Source organism: Dermacentor andersoni, chromosome 3 (assembly GCF_023375885.2).
Source record: "Dermacentor andersoni chromosome 3, qqDerAnde1_hic_scaffold, whole genome shotgun sequence".
Lineage (NCBI taxonomy): Eukaryota > Metazoa > Arthropoda > Arachnida > Ixodida > Ixodidae > Dermacentor > Dermacentor andersoni.
The window spans coordinates 149971912-149992698 of NC_092816.1; the positions used below are offsets into that span (position 1 = coordinate 149971912).

Sequence of the window (20787 nt, forward strand, 5' to 3'; positions counted from 1 at the left end):
TCCGGCTAGTAGACTGGGACAAATTCCGCAAAATCAGAGACGAAAAAGAACAGGGACCCATAAGAAACATAGAGGAATGGAACGGAGAGCTGCTACGAGACGTAGAAAAGGCCACGACCGAGATGGAGTGGGACGACTGAGAGGCTCGACGCGAACATGAAGACGACGACAACGGTGGTGGTCACTCTCCGCGGATGGACAGCAGGCTCGCGCACCTCGTACAAGCCAAAAAATCCATCCAGAAACGGCTGCAAGGGCAAAAACACAATAGAAATCTAAGGCGCAAAATCGCGGAACTAAACAAGACCATCGAAGCACACTGCGCCCAGTTATGCAATCAGGATCGGGACGAGGTATGCGACGCCATGGACGGCAACATCAACACGGGCAAGACGTGGAAGATCCTCAAGCACCTGCTCGACCCGTCGAGAACGAAGACAGCGGCGAAAGCGGAAATGACCAAGCTCAGACACAAGTACAAAGGAAACATCCGTGAAATGGGTGATGAAATCGTCAAGCTCTACCTTGAGAGACCTGCAGCCGTTGAACACCGGAACTACTCGGGCTCTCCCAACGAAGACCTCGACAGAGATTTCTCCCAGCAAGAAATCAAGGAGGTCCTGCAGACCATCAAGACCAAGTCGGCTCCGGGCCCAGACAAAGTGACCAACAAGATGCTCCGGAATCTGGACGACCAGGCAACGAGCCGCTTGACAGACTACATCAACGAGTGCTGGCAGAACGGCGGGATACCCGACGAATGGAAGAGGTCCGACGTAATCCTCATCCCGAAGCCGGGTAAACCCTTAGAAATACAGAACATGCGGCCGATCTCTCTCACTTCCTGCGTTGGTAAAGTGATGGAGCACGCTTGCCTGAGTAGAGTTAACGGTTACCTGGAGTCAAACGACCTGTACCACAGCAACACGATTGGCTTCAGAAGAGGGCTCTCTACACAAGACGCCATGATACAACTAAAGGAGCAAGTCATAGGTACCACGGGGCGGGGCTTGAGGGCAATACTTGGACTTGATCTAAAGAAGGCCTTCGACAGGGTCAAGCACACGGCCCTACTCGACAGAATCGTGCAACTCGGCCTGGGCGAACGAACGTATAATTTTATCCGAAATTTCCTTACGGGAAGAACAGCCAGAATCAGACTGGACGAGGAGGAGAGTATCCAGGTGGACATGGGCAGCGCTGGCACGCCGCAAGGGTGCGTCGTGTCACCGATGCTCTTCAACCTCGTCATGATCGGACTATCGGAAAAACTGGACCGAATAGAAGGCATCACAACGTTTATGCAGACGACATTACGATTTGGACCACGAAAGACGCAAGCGAAGGCGATATGGAGAACAGGCTTCAAGGGGCGGTGGAGGCAATCGAAAATCACCTAGAGGGCACCGGACTTGAATGCTCGCCGGAAAAATCGGAATTCCTGCTCTACCGCCCCAGGAGGTTCGGCAAACCGCCCAGAGACGTAGCGGAACTACACAAAAGGGGAATCAGATTAACCACGAGGAAAGGCACGGAGATACCCATGGTCCAAAAGATTAGAGTCCTGGGTCTCTGGATCGAAGCCAGGGGAACAAACACGGAAACTATAACACGCCTGGAAAAGAAAGTCACGGCGGCCATTCGGCTAATACAGAGAGTCTCCAACAACAGGAGGGGCATTAAAGAAAGAAACGTCGTACGGCTCGTTCAGGCCTTCGCGATCAGCCACGTCGCGTACGTGGCGGCATTCATCCACTGGAACAAGGCCGACAAAGACAGGATCGACGCGCTCATTAGAAAAGCCTACAGAACAGCTCTGGGTCTCCCCCAATACACAAGAAACGAAAGGTTACTACAACTCGGGGTGCATAACACGCTGGAGGAGATCGCAGAAGCACAGAGAATAGCGCAACTCGAAAGACTCTCCGGAACCAAGGCGGGCAGAGAAATCATGGAAAAGATCGGCATAAACTACCACGGAATGAACGGCCCCAAGAAGCAGATTCACCCAGACGTCCGAGCCGCAATTAACACGGAAAATATCCCGAAGAACATGCACCCCGTGCACAATGTAGAGAGAAGGAAATGCCGCACGAAAACGATTCTCAAAAACCACGGCGCGCGGGAGGGGGTGCTCTTCGTAGACGCCGCGCGGTACCCCCGAAACAGGGACGACAATGGTGGTGTCGGCGCTGACAAAGGTAACTCCCTCTTCGCAATGGCGGTCGTATGCACGAAAGGAAAGACCGTGACTGCGGGCTCCGTAAGGACTAGATCGTCGGAGGCAGCGGAAGAAACAGCAATCGCATTGGCTATAATCAGCGGTCGGCAACAATACAGAACAATAATCAGCGACTCCAAGACGGCTATTAGGAATTTCACAAAGGGCTGGGTCTCCTTCGAGGCGGCCAAAATCCTGAACCACAGAGCAGAAGACTTTAGGAACGGCACAATTACACCCAAATACCTCACATGGATCCCGGCACATATGGGAGAAGTTACCATGAGTGCCCCTCCCAACCTCAACGAGAAGGCCCACCGAGTCGCGCGAAAACTAACCCACCGCGGCACGGCCAGTGACGGCCCAACACCCCGCAACCCCCGGGGAAGGGGGAAGGACTGCGGCGGAGGCGATGGAGAAGACGGAGGAGGCGACGACGACGAAGAAGCGATAAAAGACGACAGGGACAGACTGGTCACGTACCACGACATACTGACACACTACACGAAACAAAGAGAAGCATACCCACAACCCCACAAACAACTCAACAGGTCTCAAGAAACAGATTGGAGAAGATTGCAAACCAGAACGTTCCGAAACCCAGTACACTTAAACAGAATAAATTCAACACAATATCCAGACGCTAGCTGCAAGCTCTGCAAACACGAACACGCAGACATGGCACACATCTTGTGGAAGTGCACACAGATCAGTTCAGTATACGTAGAGGACAAAGAACCGGACCTTCTCGAGGAGCGATGGCTAAGCGCTCTGACTAGCTCAGAACTAAACGACCAATTATGGGCTATCCAGCGGGCCCGGGCAGCGGTGGATAGGCTATGCCTCACCGCACACAATGCCCGGGTGGCCTGAGCCCGGGCTGGCAACCTCGCAGGTCCTTTTTCCATTAAAGTTTTTTTCCGTCCGTATTATGTCTAAGCGCAAGCTTTAGAATAAAGAAACATACTTGAACACAACCGCTACCACGTCAGAATAGTTAGCAGGTACCCAATTTCATCAGAACGTATCGATGTCACTTGCACCACTCACTGATTGTTGCCTTAAGCAAAAATATTCCCTATATAGTCTAAAACGTCGAGACTTGTCGGATATCGCTTTACTCGAGGTAATCCTGTATTTTATATTATCTTTCTTGCTAGCTGCCGTAAACCTATCAGCATTCTTGTATTTAACCATAGAAGCGCGTTGGTTATAAAATCAGAACTGGCTGATGTTTACAAAAGAGATTCGGACATGCTTATCGCACTTATCTCCTGCACATAAATGGCGAAGCTAGATACAGGTATCCATGGTCGCGCAAATATTTATGATAGGTACATTATCGCAACACCTATCATGCTCGACACGTGCGGGAGCCTTCGTTTATCGGTCAGTGGGGTGCCGCCAAGGTTAGGCTCCAGTTAAACATTTTCTCCGCGTGCTCGCGACAGAGCTAGTTCGTCGCAGGTAGCGTTGACCCTCTCTCGTAAGATGCCTTGGTATCTCCAGTCCTTCTGAGGATTAGACGGATGAGGTGAGTTTTCTACAGTATAAACTATTCTTCTACTTAGTTTCTATGAACCTGCCGAGAACATTGTTGGCACATGGCATAGCCAGGTTGCGGTTTTGGGCCGCTAGACCTTGTATGTCAATTGCGACTTTCGTCGACGGTCACCGGCAGTCCTTGTTCAGGTTTTTTTCATGCTTTGGCATACTGCGGATAATCATAGGGCTGAAACTTTCGAGGCGACATAAAGTCTTGCATACCACGCTATTTTCTAATTATCTGCTCTAATTCTGCCCTCACACTTCTGCTCTGAAACCTGGCAATATTTGATTGTTGTTGATCTCGTGGACCAGGCTATATGACTGGGTGTGTCATTTAACTTCATAGTTTGACAGCCCAAGAACAACACGGAAAACTAAATAAAATGACAGGTTAGCGTGGTACAAAAGCCGGGCAAATATTTTATTGGTTCCTAACACTTACAATGTGTTATAAACAAATAAGCAAATCAAGAGGGTGTATTGCAACTAAGTTATTTTTTTCAATTACGCGCGTGCATATTGTGCTGATAAGGGGGTGCCCGCTGCAGGGAGCGCATAAGGGGGCGCCCGCAGTCTGGTTGCTTTGCCAGATGTGTGTGCTTCACCATGTAAAATGTTAGGAAGGTCTAGTGAAGATCCGTGGTAAGCGCACCAACTTAGTAAATAATGTGTCAGGGTGGTTTTAAAAAAATGCCAGTTTTGATTAGAGCTAACGCTAACGTAACGCCTTGTCTGATCAATGCAAGCGCTGCGGAACGAGATCTCCACTCTAAAAAATAACACTACTGAAGGGTGCAGAAATACTAGCGTGCTTCGAAGAGTATTGGGCATCCGGCGAAATGGCGAGTGTTGTTGTATTGGATAATCAGTTCCAAAAGAGGGGTAGGGATGTTTCTCTTTGTTCTCCTCGGCATTATTTCCGCTTTAAAATAACGTTATTGCATTTGTGTGTTGATGCTCAAATTCATTTAATATGCTTAACCTTGGTATTATACTGCAAATGTATCTTTTCTCTTTATCATCGTAAATAGCCAGGGTCTTTACCACAAACGATGTCTATTTCGTATTATTGATATACGTGCTGCGTTCATAAAATGTAGTTAGTAAACAACTCAGTGAATCTCTGTGCCACAGTGGTTTTTATTTCCTATTCGGGTTCAAATAAGGCTGCAGTTCTATCGTATGTTTACCTTTCTCAAATTTACCCTTCTAAGTTTAATGTAAAGTAGCCCGAATTTGTTTCTTTTTTCACACAATCTGCGCTCCTCAGTGTGCCGGGAACGCCCAAAAGTTTAGCACGGCTTCCAAGTAGATAAGCATTTTAAAGCTCTTAACATAAAATTCTTTCTGAAGTTATTAAACCTGGCTATCTTCTAGACCGCGACTGATTCCTCGTTGTCAACAATGAAAGTTCACAACAATGCAGGATGCCACCACCTAAAGAGCGCCCATCGACCATGGCCAGCCACTACGTTATATCAGAGCAGCCGCCCGAATTCCCTTACAATGGTTACGGTACAGAAAAATCGGTGGACCATTTCAGTGCGAGAGCTTCCCGCAACAATACCAAAGGTAACGTCTAAAACCATTCCTTTAGTGCGTACTTTGGAAAATTTCAACTGTCTTTGCCTAATGGTGTGCAAATTGTTACTTGGTGCCAAGGAAAGCACCGTGGTAATGAAACGGGGCAAAGTGGAAGAGTTCTTATGCTTAAGCAATTTTAAAAAAGTGACAGTCACTTAAGTATCCTTCCGTGATTTGAATGCGAAAATGTTAGGATTTGTGTCAGTTATCACCTTAAAAAAAATTCCACCTTAATCCATCTTGCCCTATGCTGTGTCAGCCTCAATTACATTAATCCGCCTTGCTCTACCTTGGACTAAGCTTAATTCAGTTTAAACGACCCTCATCAAATTTTGGTAGTAGGCCACGGCATCCGTCCGACTCCGTAGCTGTTCACCGTGGGACTCCACAGTGCGAGACGCAGCAGGTCCAGTGCGGTGACGTGGCGTCTTCACTTGGTCACGTGGGTTTTCTGGCCGTTTTGTTAACATGGGACGCTCGCCAGATTTTCCGCTTCATGGGGCATATAAGGTGATCCCCTTAAAAATGTGATGTATCCTTGTGTAATGGGGAGCTACATTTGCTCTACAAAAATCATTCCCTCTATGAAAATGCTTCTATCTAAAATCTAAATAGCTCACGTTGTGAAAACTGATAACAGGGTAGCCAGGAGTTAAAACTGGATTTACCCTTAACGGTAAATTTCCGTGAATGGATGAAAGGAATTCACAGTGGAAGTACTGAATGTAAAATGTGAACGTTTCACCCGCAGGGTGACGAACAATTCAAAGCAACAACTTTTATTGTTGTTCTGACGCCCCTCAGACTGTGCTCACTGAATAGGGATGGAGGCGATATGTTGCAGGCAACGCAGCACGTGAGGAAGTTGTTGTTGCGTCGCACAAAGAACACCTCGATATCTATTACGCGTCTTACATACGAGGTGAGACAAAACCGTCAGCGTTAGTTAATTGAAGTGTCCAGTGCATATAGCTCGGATTACTCGGCGCAACAAGGCGTGGCGTGCACACAGATGCACAGCACGACAGCTGGTGTTCGTACGCCCAACGGTCTTGCGAGCAGCGGAAAGCGGAACACTGCCTTCGCTTCACTGAAGAGCCGATTGAGGGGAGCGCGAGGGTGCGTTCACTTGGCTTGGCTGTTCTTGCAACAAAGCGAGCGGAGTGTCTGTCGGGTTTCCGGACACCTAACCCCTGCGTGAGACAGCACAGCGGTGGCGATGGCACCTACGGAGCGAACGCACCTTGAGTGTCCATATAATTAATTGCTTTCGCGATCAAAAAAAAAGAAAAAGAGGAAAGAGAGCAACGACAGCTTTCCTCTCCTCCCGGCGCTCTCCCCCCATGTGGCAGCCGTGGTATACGGCTCCGACGGGAGAGGATGATGGCAGTTGCGTTTCTGCGCCTGGGCTCGCACTGCTTGTGACATGCAAATTGGCTTATATGCAAAGCCATTTATGCTATCGCTGCAGATGGACTGGTTTACGCACGCAATTTCATGAAAATACGCAATCAAACAAGCATAGCTGGATGTTCTCGTCGTAACGAACGTGTGCCATCAAACGCATCAGTTTTTCATCGAGTGAACAGCATTCGCGAAGAGTTCGTTTATTTGTTTTTACAAGTAATAAGGGTCGATCGCTTCTACACAGCTTTCTTTCTGTTACTTTGCGTCCCCTGACAGGTATCTTTTTCGATGTCTTCGTATCTTCCGTAGCTATCCGTGTTTTCGTTATAACGTTAACACCTAAATTTTATTATGTTAAAACCTATAAGGCGACTTTTACGACACCCTTGAAACTCTTGAAAAGGAACGCAATCTCTTTATTTTATCGTAGAACATTGTGCTATGAAGAAAAGCAAACGTATTTTTGCTGCACATTAGATTACAGTTATTTCTTCATCGCTGCGTGCTTCTAAACATAACTACCAAACTCAATGGAACAGTGTTGTTACACGCGTCACTGCTTCGCAGTGACCCGTGAAGCAATGCTGCATCAAACTTATCCAACCACGCCAAAGGGTGCAACAGCGTAAAGGGGGACCGCAACTGTGCCGATGTAGCCAGTTCGCACCGTATCGGCGCTATCTCGAACGTTTGACATTCTGGTCACGGCCCTTGCTCTACCCTGCGAGAGTCGATGTGCACAAGAGATTTCCCATATCTTCATGTGACATTGGATAACGGACGAGAAGAGAGGGGGTTAACCGAGGGTGCCGATTTTTATCAGTCATATCATAAGAAGCCAACAAACACTGACACCAAGGACAACATAGGGGAAATTAGGGGTGGTAGAGCATCACACGCGAAATGCGAAGGTTGTGGGTTCGGTACCCTCCTGGGGCAAGTTGTTTTTTCATCCACTTTAATTTCCAATAATATTTCGTTTCTATATTTTCATTTATTAGGCACAAGTAATTTCCCCTATGTTGTCCTTTTTCTCAGTGTTTGTTGGCTTCTTATGATTGGATAACGGACAGATTTGTCGAAGACTTCAAGCCACGCTATGCTGCATTCATGCGCAAAATTTGTAGTAACACTAATTTGTGTTTTCTAAACATTATTCAAGCTAGAGGGTCGCCCTCCCGCGTCCACCGTTGGATGCCGTTTCAGGAAAAATAATTTGGACCCACGCTAACCCCGGCACTCCGTGTGGCGTAAGAAAAGTTACTGTACTGAATTTCCCAAACTTAAATGTGTCGAAATATTGTAAAGTACGACTTGCACGCAACCTACAGACATGATAGGCGTCGGACTGCAATTTGAATACAGAAGAAAACATAATTCTATTACGCGAAAATTTCGAAAAGAAATAAAGCCACAAGCCCTTTTCTAGCGTTTCTGCTATTCATAGAGCGGCCATTAGCTGCCAGATTTGGGCGCGCAAATATCAAGTGCCATAAAGCGGCGCGCCCGGTTTCTTGCCACACCTCCAGATGGCGTCCGCCTCCGCCGCATTGCAGGGTGATTGGGCAGGGTGATATGGGGTGGACTAATTTTGAAGTGAGGGAAGCTCGCAGCAAAATTGAGTATGAAGAACGACTGATGAATATGGAAGAATGTAAATGGGCTGGGAGAGTGTTCAGGTATCTGTACAGGAAAGACATTGATTCACAATGGAGGAAAAGAACTAGGAAGCTTACCATCAAGTATGCGGCCTGTAGGGTGGGCAACACAGCAACAAAGAAGGTCAAGCAGAAAGTCAGAGAGGCTGAATCAATCTCATGGGTGGCTGCAATGGAAAAGAAATCTGTCATGAGTAACTACTTAAGAGGAAAAAACGAAACATTTATGATAATTCAAAGGGAAGCTCATTACGTTTCGAAGCGAGATCGCGATGCCTTAGAACACGCACCTATGAAGCGAGATATAACACGGAAGAAGAAGCCTGTGCTTGCTGTAGTAAAACTAGGGAGACTATGGAGCATGTTTTATATGAGAATGTGAGGACGTATACCCTGCGGTCGATTTAGGCACCACTGGCCTCCTTGAACCCCTTGGGTTCAGCGAGAGCAGTGGAAAAAGTAAACACGTCCGCAATAGGCATTAGTAAGAGGCGATTGGAGGATTGGTGGAATAAAAGTAGGGGAACGACAAAAAATGGAGAGGTACAAAAGCCCAGTTCGAAATTGGGGATCAGAAAATTTGGGTGTGGTAGTTCATTGTGTTCTTTTTTTTTCTTTTTTTAGTGTTGAACCTATCTGGGACATTAGGCAGTATAATAGCAAGAGCTTGGTGGCGCAACCCACCGCCCCGTTCCAAAGGGGACGCTCATAACATCCATGCATCCATCCATCCATTGCGGCCCATGCAGGAGGCAGCATTTTCAGCAGAAGGCTCTTCTTCGTGCTTAGCGCTCGCCGGCAGCGTTTCCCGGTAAAAATTCCGGTTACATAAGCCCCAGTTGCCGGGAAGCGTGAGAAGAGCTCACGGATCATTGAATGCTATCGCGTTCCACTCTTAACGGGGAAGGTTAAGCGTCTTCCAAATTTTTGAATGTTATACCAAACGCTATACCTTGTCGGTCTGGGAAATAGCTGTGATTACCGATTAATGATATAATTGCTATCGCTCGAAAATTTATTTCGCCTTTCATCTGCCCTTACTCTATAGCAGCCCAGAAAATCTCTTGTAGTTATAACATGGAATCATAAACCCATTTCATAGCCAATGCTCCTAAATGAACTTGAACCCTCAGCCCTTTGAACGGTGTGCAATCTCTAAGCGGGAGCGACATAGCGGGGCGACACGGCACGCAAGTGAACCATTGACTAGAAGAAACAGCGCCCGCTCAGCTACGAGACGTATTATGCACACGTGAAATCCTTAAGAATATTCCGTACGGCTCACTGAGAAAAGCGTTTGTGGCCTAAGTAATATCATTCTAAATAAGGCGCACGTCAAAGGCGAACAGGAAACACCGTGTCTATGTGTTCAGAAGAAATAGATGCACTGAAGCTTTTCCATCGAGCATCATCCCTCAAGGGTCAAAACGTTTGAACGGGATTAGCATAATTTGCGCACTATGACCATGTTAAGCCTATCTATATATCAATCTATCTATCTATCTATCTATCTATCTATCTATCTATCTATCTATCTATCTATCTATCTATCTATCTATCTATCTATCTATCTATCTATCTATCTATCTATCTATCTATCTATCTATCTATCTATCTATCTATCTATCTATCTATCTATCTATCTATCTATCTATCTATCTATCTATCTATCTATCTGTGTCTGTCTTTGTGCCTGTCTGTCTGTCTGTCTGTCTGTCAGTCAGTCTGTCTGTCTGTCTGTCTGTCTGTCTGTCTGTCTGTCTGTCTGTCTGTCTGTCTGTCTGTCTGTCTGTCTGTCTGTCTGGCTAGCTAGCTAGCTAGCCGGCTATTTATCCATCTACCTATATCGTCTATCAGACTTGTACATGTTTTAAAAAAAGTAACCTGTTATAATTACAATCACGCCTTTAAAAAATATAATTTATACCAGTTACCAGTTACTACCCTACGAAAGTATACTCCATTATTTAACGTTACTTTCCTGCCTCATTTTGTTAATGTTGAACAAATACAGTATGTAGAACCGGCTGGCCTGACTCTTTCAAAGCGTCCTCTGAAGCCGGAGCTCCATACGTTGCTGATCTTCACTAAGAATAGCTTTTCAACTTTTCTTTCCGTAATCTTCACTTGTTTTCTAGTGAAGCCATCTTCAGCGCCAGTGAAAACGCGCTTGACTGGTGCGCTGGAGCGAAGGGCTTTGTTGTAGCGTAAGAACACCTTGCTCGCAAGGTTGTATTTGCTCAATGCCGAGATGCTCAGGTATGGGCCCTCTATGAAGCGTAGCGCTTCATTGCTATCGGAGCTAGGAAGGCGCTCACAACAGGGAACATGAAAAACTGAAAAGTCATCCGTAGGTGATTCTATAGCGTAAACGTCAAAAGTGGTCATCGATATAGAGCTGCAGATGCACCGTTTCAATTTGTCGGCCAACATCTGCACTCTAAAAACTAGGAAGGTTATCGCAGGAATGAAGCGGCCGATTTACTCTTCAAAGCGTTGTTTTACTCTCGCAAAATGTCGAGTGGAGTGAAATGCATTGTTTACTTCGTCAGCAAGGAGAGAATGAAATGTGCTTTTCACTCTGCCTTTCTGAGAGTGGGTAGAATGCCCGTTCTACTCTTGCGGCAATAGAGAACTAAACGTAGCGTAAGCTTCATCTTCCACTGTAGGGGGCTGGCCCCGAACATGACGATGTATCACTCACGCGTACTGAGCAAAGAACAAACCGTTTTACTTCTACGAGAACAGGCAGCCACAGTTCAAAGGAACGGGGAGCGATCGCTCTCCTTTTTCACTCGGAGTTGCTCCACCGCGCGCGCTCTTAACATCGCGGAACAGCACAGCACCGGAGAAAGGTGATCCGTCCAGCGAACAGCAACGAAGGCCATCCAAGGAAGATCGTGTGTCAGCCATATCGCGTCACCGCGAGAACACGACAGTCGTTCGTCATTCGTTGGATATACCAACAAATCCTCCATGGTAAGTGAATTCTAACTTACGCGCACTTTCTACGTATATGACATGCTATCGCCAGGAAGTCGTACCGGCGCTTAGCCGACGCGATTGACAAAGGACTAGGCAAGCACGCTGTGTCTTTCGATCTCAATCGAAAAAGCCAGTCGTCGCGATAACTGCGTGTGAGTTTATCACTTGCCGCTATCCGTAAGAGCTTTGAAAATCGCAAATGCTCCAGAACCATGCTGTGTGTAATAAGACGTGAGGTGAGAGGACGCTTAATATGGTTTGTTCACCAGCCCATGATTCCGAGCCTATGCGGAGCGTGCTTATCGTGTGTTTGAATTTATTCAGTTTGGCAGTCTACTGTGTACGGAACACTGTTGAAATGAGGAGTCGCTTAACAGAAGGGGTCATTTTGCTGCGACATGCTTTCGTTATACATAAGCAGCGCTTCACGGTGCCTCGCCCATGGGTAATCTGCGACCACTGAAGTTACGTGCAGCGCCAGTGCTAGTTAGGAACTCTGCCGCAGGCATTCAGCTGCATGCTGCAAGAGGACAGTTGGGCGCGTTATCATGAACTTACTGAGGAATTCATGTTTTATGTTGAAGAGAGTATAAACCTCATATAAGCGATCTTGCGCGCGACAGCTACGAGCGATGCGATGGAGATGGCTGTCGTGTTCGCTCGTCGCCTACAAGTAGTACTCCGTGCGAGCGACGATATTGCGCGACATCTCCCCGGTGTAGCCGGTATGAGGGCTGCAAACACGCGTCGAAACTAGCGTTACATGTGCTTTAGTAATTTAAGTTGATGTATTTTACTGGAAAACGTAGCATAAAATATTTCTGAAGGTCTTGCAGTAGGTTCTTATCCTTGCACATATATAAATTCAGTCGTTTGCTCGTTCCGCGCGATAATCGGTAGAATTTGAGCGATGTACATCCATTTCCGGCTTCGCGCTATTGGCTAGTCGCTCATAGTACTTCCGGGCGACGATGCACGAATTCTAGATTTCCAGGACCGAGCGATCTGTTCAAGCGACGGCCTGTTTTGTCTCTCCAATCTCGAATATAACGGCTGTTGTGTGGAATTACAATTGCAGGGGCGCTTTGTATACGTTTATTGTTTTGGACATGCCTGTGCATTTGCTAATGTGAGTTGGCGTTTCAGAGTTGTGTCAAATGAACAGCTAAATCACCCTTCATCTGGGGGTTACAAGCACAATGTGTGCATCTTTCTAATGCATGGCAGATCAAAATTTCTTTATCGGTTTAATATTTTTAGTGGAGACATGAAGTATCAAAATAAAAACGTTGCTTTAATTCCGTGTTACCAGTCATCTGTCGTACACAAAAGAAAGAGTTGGTCTAATAAACCAATAACTGCTGTCTAATTGCAACTTTTACATGCCTTCAAAAATGTAAAATGCTGTATTTCTAACTGCAGCAGTAGTCGAGTCTGTCAAAAATGAACTCCATTGCGCACCTCATAAATGAAAATTAGTTCATGCCTTTTAGTAAGCTTAGATGCATGCCGCAGTGAACTTTCTTGTTAGTCTTGCAATGTGGGTTAGCTTGCCATAACAAGCCCTGTTGCACTTTCTTAGAGGCACATCCAGTCATATCCATTGAACTGGAGGACCATATTTTCATTCCTACTGAGCATCATGTTTGCAGATATGATCCTCAAATTATGGCTTGAGCAGTGGCACAACCAGCGATGGTGCGGGTGGCACACAGGGCCCGTGCTTAGCATCTGTCACGAGTGGTGTTTGCGACACACCACACTAATGACAAACTTATGACATCTGACAATGACCAATATTCTATTTATTAGTAAGTATTTTAACATTGGTGCTGCACTAGGAAGACTGTCCATTATTTATTTTTCGGTTAAATCTAAAAATTGTTAATTTAGCAGTTGACTGTTGCAGTCATTTGGATGTTTCGCATGCATTTCAGTAGGAAGAATAAAAGCTAAGACTTTCTTTTAGTGCCATGACCTTACTTCTTGACTGTCTTGATGTTGTTTATACCATGTCCTCCTGTTGACTTTTGCACACGATATTTTTCAGGCACGCGTTTTATATAACGCCAGAAGGCAGCGGCAAGGACACAAGGATGTCAAAAGAGCCAGTCCAGCGCGACTCCACATAGTACAGAGGAGCGCACGCTGAAGAATCAAAATACATTGCCATGCAATTTGGACGAGCAAACTAGAATGTGGGTATATTGGGTGTGCCATTTAACTCAACAAAATTTTCAGAAGTACTCAGTTTGGAGGAGTAGAAACACTCTGTCTGGGGGAGTCATCTTAACATGGTATGTTTATGTAATGTCTCTGATGCGAAAGTGAAAATTAAGTATGCTCTCTGGAGACAAACACATAGGAGCAAGCGTCATTGAAAAGTTAGAAATGGGTTTAAGAAATGCTGATTAATTTTGTGAGACGTGGCAGTTTTTGTTTTGCCTCTCAAAAGAGATATCCATGTGATAAAAAATAGTGGAACAATTTAATTGCATGTTTGCTTAGTGACATGATACGTATTTGCATTGAACACAGTGCATGTGTTCACTATAAAAAGCAACAGCTCATGCTTGGTTAGGTGGACTGGCTAACCTCCCTGCTTTGGACGACGACGAAGTGATCCTATTGCTGAGTGTTTGTTCTCCGTCACCAGTATTTTGTGGTAATTCTCGCTTTCTTCCGGGGAACACTGTTCCCTGCCTGACGGGAATGGAAGTGGAGCCACCCGCACTCCGACCTGATGTAGCGGCGCCCGCGTCGGCAGCCTCAAGGAAGCGGAACAGCCTCTCGAGCGACAGCGAGGCTACCCTGATAGACTCGACCGAGAGCGACGACAGCTCCGACGACGACTACGTGACTGTCCTGAGTAAGAAAGCAAAGCGGCGGATGCTTGGGGCCTCTGTGGACACATCTACTATGAGGACTCCGCAGGGTTCGCCGAAGTACACCATCCTTTTCTTACCTGTGCTACCCTCCGACATGAGGTTCCTCAACAGGCAAGTTGCGTCGGTTGAACTCGAGAGACTGTTGCCAAATGGCATTGAGGACGTACGAGTCAACCCTCGGAAGAATATTGTCGCGGTAGACGTCGCCCAAGCGTCGGCGTTAGATTCTCTGCGAGCTGTCACTGTTCTCGGTGGCATGAACGTCCGTACCATCATCCCGATGGGAAAAGAGACTACTACAGGCGTCATATATGACATTGATGCGGCCATTTCAGGCGAGGATTTACCACTTTTGATAAAGCCTGCCAATCATGGGACCCACATACTACAGGTGGCCCGTCTCGGAACTTCCAGATGCGTGAAAATTGTCTTTAAAGGTGACTGCCTTCCAAGGTAGGTCATTTTCGACATGCTGTCCGGCCCTTTGTTCCCAAGCCGCTTCAGTGCAGAAACTGTCAGAAATTCGGCCACGTGAGCGCCGTCTGTGGAAAGTCTGCTATATGTTCCCGCTGTGCAGCACAACACTCTGCAGGCAACTGCCAGGCAAAAACTTATAAGTGTCCGAACTGTCAAGGGCCCCACGATGCCTCATCAAAGGATTGTCCTAGAGTTAGGCGAGAACTCTCCATCTTGAAGGAAATGGTGAGGGACCGCTCGACCCATCGTGAAGCAGCTGCTGACGTCAGGCGACGTCGTTCTCGTCGCAGACGCTCATCAAGGAATTCTGCTCTCCACACAAAGAATACGCGTGCCGCACAGCCTCTTGCTGTTGAATCTGCTCCAACCTCAGTGCAGAATGTTTCCAAACCGTGTATAGATAACGGAGCATCTGAAAAGACTGCCGTGAATGAGGAATGGCCACCACTGCCAAGGATAAGCCCTGTGGAAAAACCCCAACAAGGAAAGCCACCACAATGCTCCACCCCTCACCCAGATGAGCTGACAGATCATGACCGCAGAATTGTAACAATGCTCAAGTCTTTGATAAATGCGATTCGCACGCTTGTGGGCAACTCGAATACGCCAACAGCTCGAAGCGCAGTTCAAGTGTTGGATGCCCTGAGCCCAGTGCTTGCAAATCTTGCATAAGCACAATGGCTCTTCCACTGCCTTCACTCCGTGATGAAGTGCGTAGCGCGACAATTTTCCAGTGGAATGCCAGAGGACTTAAATCACGGATTTCATGTTTCCGCCAATACGTTTTCACGAACCGATTTCCTGTAGTGGTAATATGTGAACCGAACGTGTCGAAAGCGCTAAGACTCTCTGGATACGAAGCCTTTATGGCGTCAACGTGCGGGCAGCCCAGCAAAGTAATTGTTTACATCCGTACAGAACTGACTTACATCCCCCACTCAGTGCAGCCTCATGATGGAAACCAATACGTGTGTCTCCGCATTACAAAGAATAAAGTGGCCTTCACCCTTATCGGCGCCTACATATCCCCATATAGTCGGTTCGACGGCGACCGATTGCGAGACATCCTGACGGCAACTACTGGACCCTGGATTATCACAGGAGATTTTAATGCTCATCACTTGGCTTGGGGAAGCTCCAGAATAGATTCCAGGGGCCGGAAACTTGTGGAATTTGCTTCCGACCATGAACTTAGCATTATGAACGATGGCAGTCCGACGTACTTGCGTGGTGCGAACTATAGCAGTTGCTTAGACTTGACCTTGGTGTCACGGCAACTTGGTCAAAATGTTCGCTGGTTCTCTGACATCGAGACTCATGGTAGTGACCATATTCCCACCTACTTAATTATCAATGGATTTGGAAGCTTCTCCTCTTGTACTTCCCGACAAGCATATATAAGGTGGTCAACGTATAAGACAAAGGTGGAAGAGGCATGCAAAGAAGGATTTACCGGCACCATTGAAAACCTTGTTACAAGTGTACTGGAATCGTCTAAGTACACATTTACATCTGCGAAAAAACGTACGGATTTTGACATGGAACTTGAGCGACTTCGAACGATTCGCAGAAGAGCCGAGAGGCGATACAGGCGCACGAAGTCAATTCATGACCTTAGAGTCGCTCGACGTATACAGAAGAAAATCCAACGTCGTATGGACAGGTTGGAGGAACAACGGTGGAAGACGTTCTGCGAATCACTTGACCCCCGCAAGCCTCTGTCTATCATATGGAGGACGGTGCGCGGCCTTGGCTCGTCTCCACAGCAACGACACCCATTCTCAGCCCTAGCCCTCCATCAAGGCCGCTCACAGGTCGATATAGCCGAAGATTTCTGTGTGAAGATTGCGGGCAGTGTGGTCACCATCAATAGTGAAATTCTGGGTGAAGTCCCTGCGACACGCTTCCCAGAATTGAATGTGTCCTTCTCACTTGAGGAATTGGACGCTGCTCTGGCCTCATGCAGGCGCTCATCGTCGCCAGGACCAGATGGCATCACCTACGCTGCTTTATGCCACCTAGGTGAAGATGACCGAAGCAGACTGCTGGAATGTTATAACCAGTCATGGAATGATGGCGTCGTTCCTGAGCGGTGGAAGTCCAGCCGCTTGATACCACTCCTGAAGCCTGGAAAGTCGCCACTTGACCTAGCGTCCTACCGACCCATTGCGCTGTCCAGCTGTGTTGGGAAGGTCATGGAAAGAATGATTCTCACCCACCTAGAATGGTATCTTGAGCGCCACAACGTATACCCCGATGCCATGGCTGGTTTTAGAAGAGGCCGTTCCTCCATTGACAACGTCATCGACCTAGTCTCGTCTGTACAAGAGGAAAAACACCACAAGCGTATATCGGTTGCACTATTCCTCGACGTGAAAAGCGCCTATGATAATGTAACGCATGAAGCCATCCTTGATGCCCTGGAAAATAATGGAATAGGTGGACGCATGTTTCGGTGGATTCGGAGCTATCTATTCAAAAGATCCTTCTTTGTGCACAGTGCAGATGGCCGAACTGCTGACCATTACACTTACCGTGGCGTCCCTCAGGGTGGCGTTCTTAGCCCCACTTTGTTCAACCTTGCAATCCTTGGCCTTGCCGACGTTCTACCACATACAGTAAACCTTTCCATATATGCTGACGACATATGCATATGGGCCTCGGCAGTTACACGTCTCCAGGTGCGTGCACGGCTCCAAAAAGCAGTGACCCTAACATCATCGTACCTGCGTGCGCAAGGCCTCAGCATTTCGACCGAGAAGTGCGCCTTAGTCGCCTTTACCCACAAGCCCATGACCTGGTACCCCCATTTCTATTGACCACCAACCAATTTCCTACGCAAAAACTCACCGATTTCTAGGCGTTATTATAGACAGAGACCTTTCATGGAGCCCCCACATCACATATTTGAAGAAGAGGCTTACTTATATCTCCCACATACTAAGGTTTCTCGCCGGTAAAACGTGGGGCACATCCGTGGCATCTATGCTTCAACTATACAGGACGCTCTTCCTGGGATACTTGCGATACAGCACACCAGTGCTGTCCAATGCTAACAAAACTAACATCCATGTCCTACAGAGCATTCAAGGCCAAGCCCTTCGAACATGTCTGGGGCTACCTCGAAATGCTTCAACCGTGGCAACAATTGCCACCGCGAGAGACCACCCAATAAGGACCTATATAGATATCGACGCGCTCCGGGTGCATGTTCGCCATATATCCCGAGTCCCTGACCACCATCTCGCTCGATTGCCTGAGAAAAGACCCAGGGCAGCGTTCTCCAGATCAATTGCGGCTAACCGGCACTCTTTGTCTTTGAGGCACTCACCCGCAACAAGAACGCCATCCCCTATGTGGTGCTTGAAGAAGCCTCCTGTGTACCTTGCTGTTCCAGGAATAGTGAAGAAAGCTAGTCTGACCACCGCGGCTCTCAAGCAGATCACATTGGAACTTCTGCATTGTTCATACTCTAACCGAATTCATGTTTACACGGATGGTTCCGTCTCGGAAAATTCTACGGGCGCCGTTGTTCTACCATCTCAATCGGTCGTCATCAAGTTTATGACATCACACGTAACGACATCTACAGGCTCTGAACTGGCCGCTCTTCGCACTGCTGTCGAATACATTGAAAAAGAACCGCCCAACGAATGGGCAATATTTTGTGACTCGAAAGCAGCCCTCCAGACCTTGAGAAGTTTACGACGTGGCAATTATGAACAGCTGGTGTCACAAATCCACGAAACCTGCCATTGCGCTTCTGAAAGAGGACATACTATCATATTTCAGTGGCTGCCGGGACATTGTGGCATCGTTGGTAATCACCTCGCCGATGACGCTGCCCGACGTGCCCAGGCTGGGTCACCGACACTCCTTATACCTTTATCCAGAGTCGACGCTGCAAGAGAGCTTCGCAGTCTCGCTCGTACAATTACGTTAGGTTGCTGGCATGCACCTCAGAACTCTAAGTGTCGTTTACACAGCCTCGACCCATCACTGAAACTTACAATACCACCGAACCTTCCACGACGTGACGCAACACTGCTGTGTCGGCTGTGGGTAGGAGTAGCATTCACCAACTCCTACAGCTATCGTATTGGAATGGCGGATTCACCAATGTGCGCGAAGTGCAAGTGTGAAGAGACCATCAGTCACCTTCTGTGCCACTGTTCTCGCTTCGATAATCAACGCGAGATTCTCCAGTGTGCCTTAAATAGACTGGATGACAGGCCATTTACGGAAGCGAAGATCTTGGGGGCCTGGCCTCATAGTTCATTGGCCCAGAAAGCAGTTCGAGCGCTTTTTCGCTACCTGAGGGAAACAGACTTGAGTGTCAGACTGTAGACATCCTATACCTAAGTTCTCTCTCCCCCTCTTTCACTCCCCATTCCCCTCCCCACGTGTAGGGTAGCAAACTGGACTCAGTCTAGTTAACCTCCCTGCCTTTCTGTCTTCCCTTCTCTCTCTCTCTCTCTCTCTCTCTCTTGGTTAGGTGCTTACATACATTTAACAGCTTTAATAGCTTACATTTAACAGCATGTGAATGCTAGGGTGCAAATACAAACCACTGTTACTCTGTATTTTAAATGCTACATGAAGCAGACAGATTTTCATGTCTTCCCTTTTATCTATTTTTTACACCGAATTTTAGAAATATGGCTTCCTTTTAGGTTCGAGAAAGGGAAAGCATTGGAGGAAGAGAATCCCATGTTTAAGAAGTCATTATCGTTTACGTGCGCTCTCATCAGTTCATTAGAACCGCTCGTGCCTCCCGAAGTGAATGCAAGGAGCAATTAAGGCCTTTAACTGTGTACACGTGGTGCACACCTTACGTCTTAGAAGCCGGAGACTCCCTTGGATTTGAAAATTATTTTTAAAATGTAAAATTGTGGTTTCTCCTTCTATGAAATAGTTATGTAATAGCTTCTGGCAGGTATTTGACATTTTGATTAGGGTGACTCAATTTACTTGCAAACCAAGTATGCTAGTGGAGGTAGAGATGCGTGCAATGAAAAGAACTGAGAGCATCTCAGTAGAACACTTGTTCATCAATTGGTGGATGTGAACATATAGCGTTAAGCAAGGGCCCCTTATTTTCATGGCTTCTGTACACATAATTTTTATAAGGCAAAATAAAATTAAGGCATTTTGCACATGGTAAATTTCAGCACATAAGCTAGAGTGGACAGTAAGGCGATGTATTAATCTTACCAGACACATATGTACTTATTTTGAGACGAAGATTCTGTGAAGTGTAATTATTTTTCTTTAGCGCATCATACCGACTTCAGTAGGAAAAAAAAAAAACTTTAGTTTCAGGTAGTTCATTCATTGTGCAAGTAATGCATAGCCGCATGCAAAATCTGCGCGCATCGAAGGGATATGTGAGGCAGGATAGTGGATTTCTCAATTTATGATTTCCTTTTTTGTTTGTCCTTTTCGTGCACTGCCCTGCCTATACTTATGCTTAGGTCCCCTTTGCTGCATGACATTCATCACATCAGATTTTTGGTTCACATCTGAAGCGATGCTATACTTAGATTGCATTTTCAACGAGTGACAATAATTCATCATGTACTTATGCAAGCTGTTCCTCAGAAGTGTAGCATTCTTACCATAAAGGGAATAAAAAGCTACCGTATAAATCAAGAAATTTTGTGTGCGAGATTTTAGTGCCAATGCTTCTTGCAGTTTTATACTCATTTGCTACATACTAGATAGTATTGTAAATTTAGTTTTATTTATTTGTGACAAAGTGTAACGGATCAATCCCAACAGCACCTGGAATTAAATTTGTGAGGAGGCCAACCGAATAGGAAATATGATACTCCTTCTTACCGCTTTGAGACCGCGCAGGATATTGCTGCAGAACCACGACAAGACACACCTAGAAACAAGGGGGGCAGCCCATATATGAATAACTTTATGTGAAATATAAGCAAAGCTAGGTAGACCTACGGCCTCACATGAGAATATACAAAACATTTCGAAATGCACAGTAATCTCAGTCAGGAAC

At 46.7% G+C, this 20787-nt stretch overlaps 2 protein-coding genes across 3 annotated transcripts in view; one reads left to right on the top strand and one right to left on the bottom strand.

Annotated features, from left to right (window-relative positions):
- Nucleotides 1-20787, bottom strand: part of LOC126524642 (monocarboxylate transporter 14-like) — a 344518-nt gene that overhangs the window by 119435 nt on the left and 204296 nt on the right. For both annotated transcript variants that reach the window (XR_008611037.2, XM_055067407.1), the window contains exon 6: nucleotides 8497-8585. Coding sequence is in view for 1 of the 2 variants with exons in the window: in XM_055067407.1 (XP_054923382.1) it covers nucleotides 8497-8585 (89 nt within the window). In the remaining variant the exon portion in view is untranslated. The remainder of the gene's footprint in view (nucleotides 1-8496; nucleotides 8586-20787) is intronic.
- Nucleotides 3630-20787, top strand: part of LOC126524641 (monocarboxylate transporter 12-like) — a 45502-nt gene continuing 28344 nt past the window's right edge. The window contains exons 1-2 of the mRNA XM_050172939.3: nucleotides 3630-3755; nucleotides 5196-5341. Of these exons, the coding sequence (XP_050028896.1) occupies nucleotides 3751-3755; nucleotides 5196-5341 (151 nt within the window). The 5' untranslated portion in view covers nucleotides 3630-3750. The remainder of the gene's footprint in view (nucleotides 3756-5195; nucleotides 5342-20787) is intronic.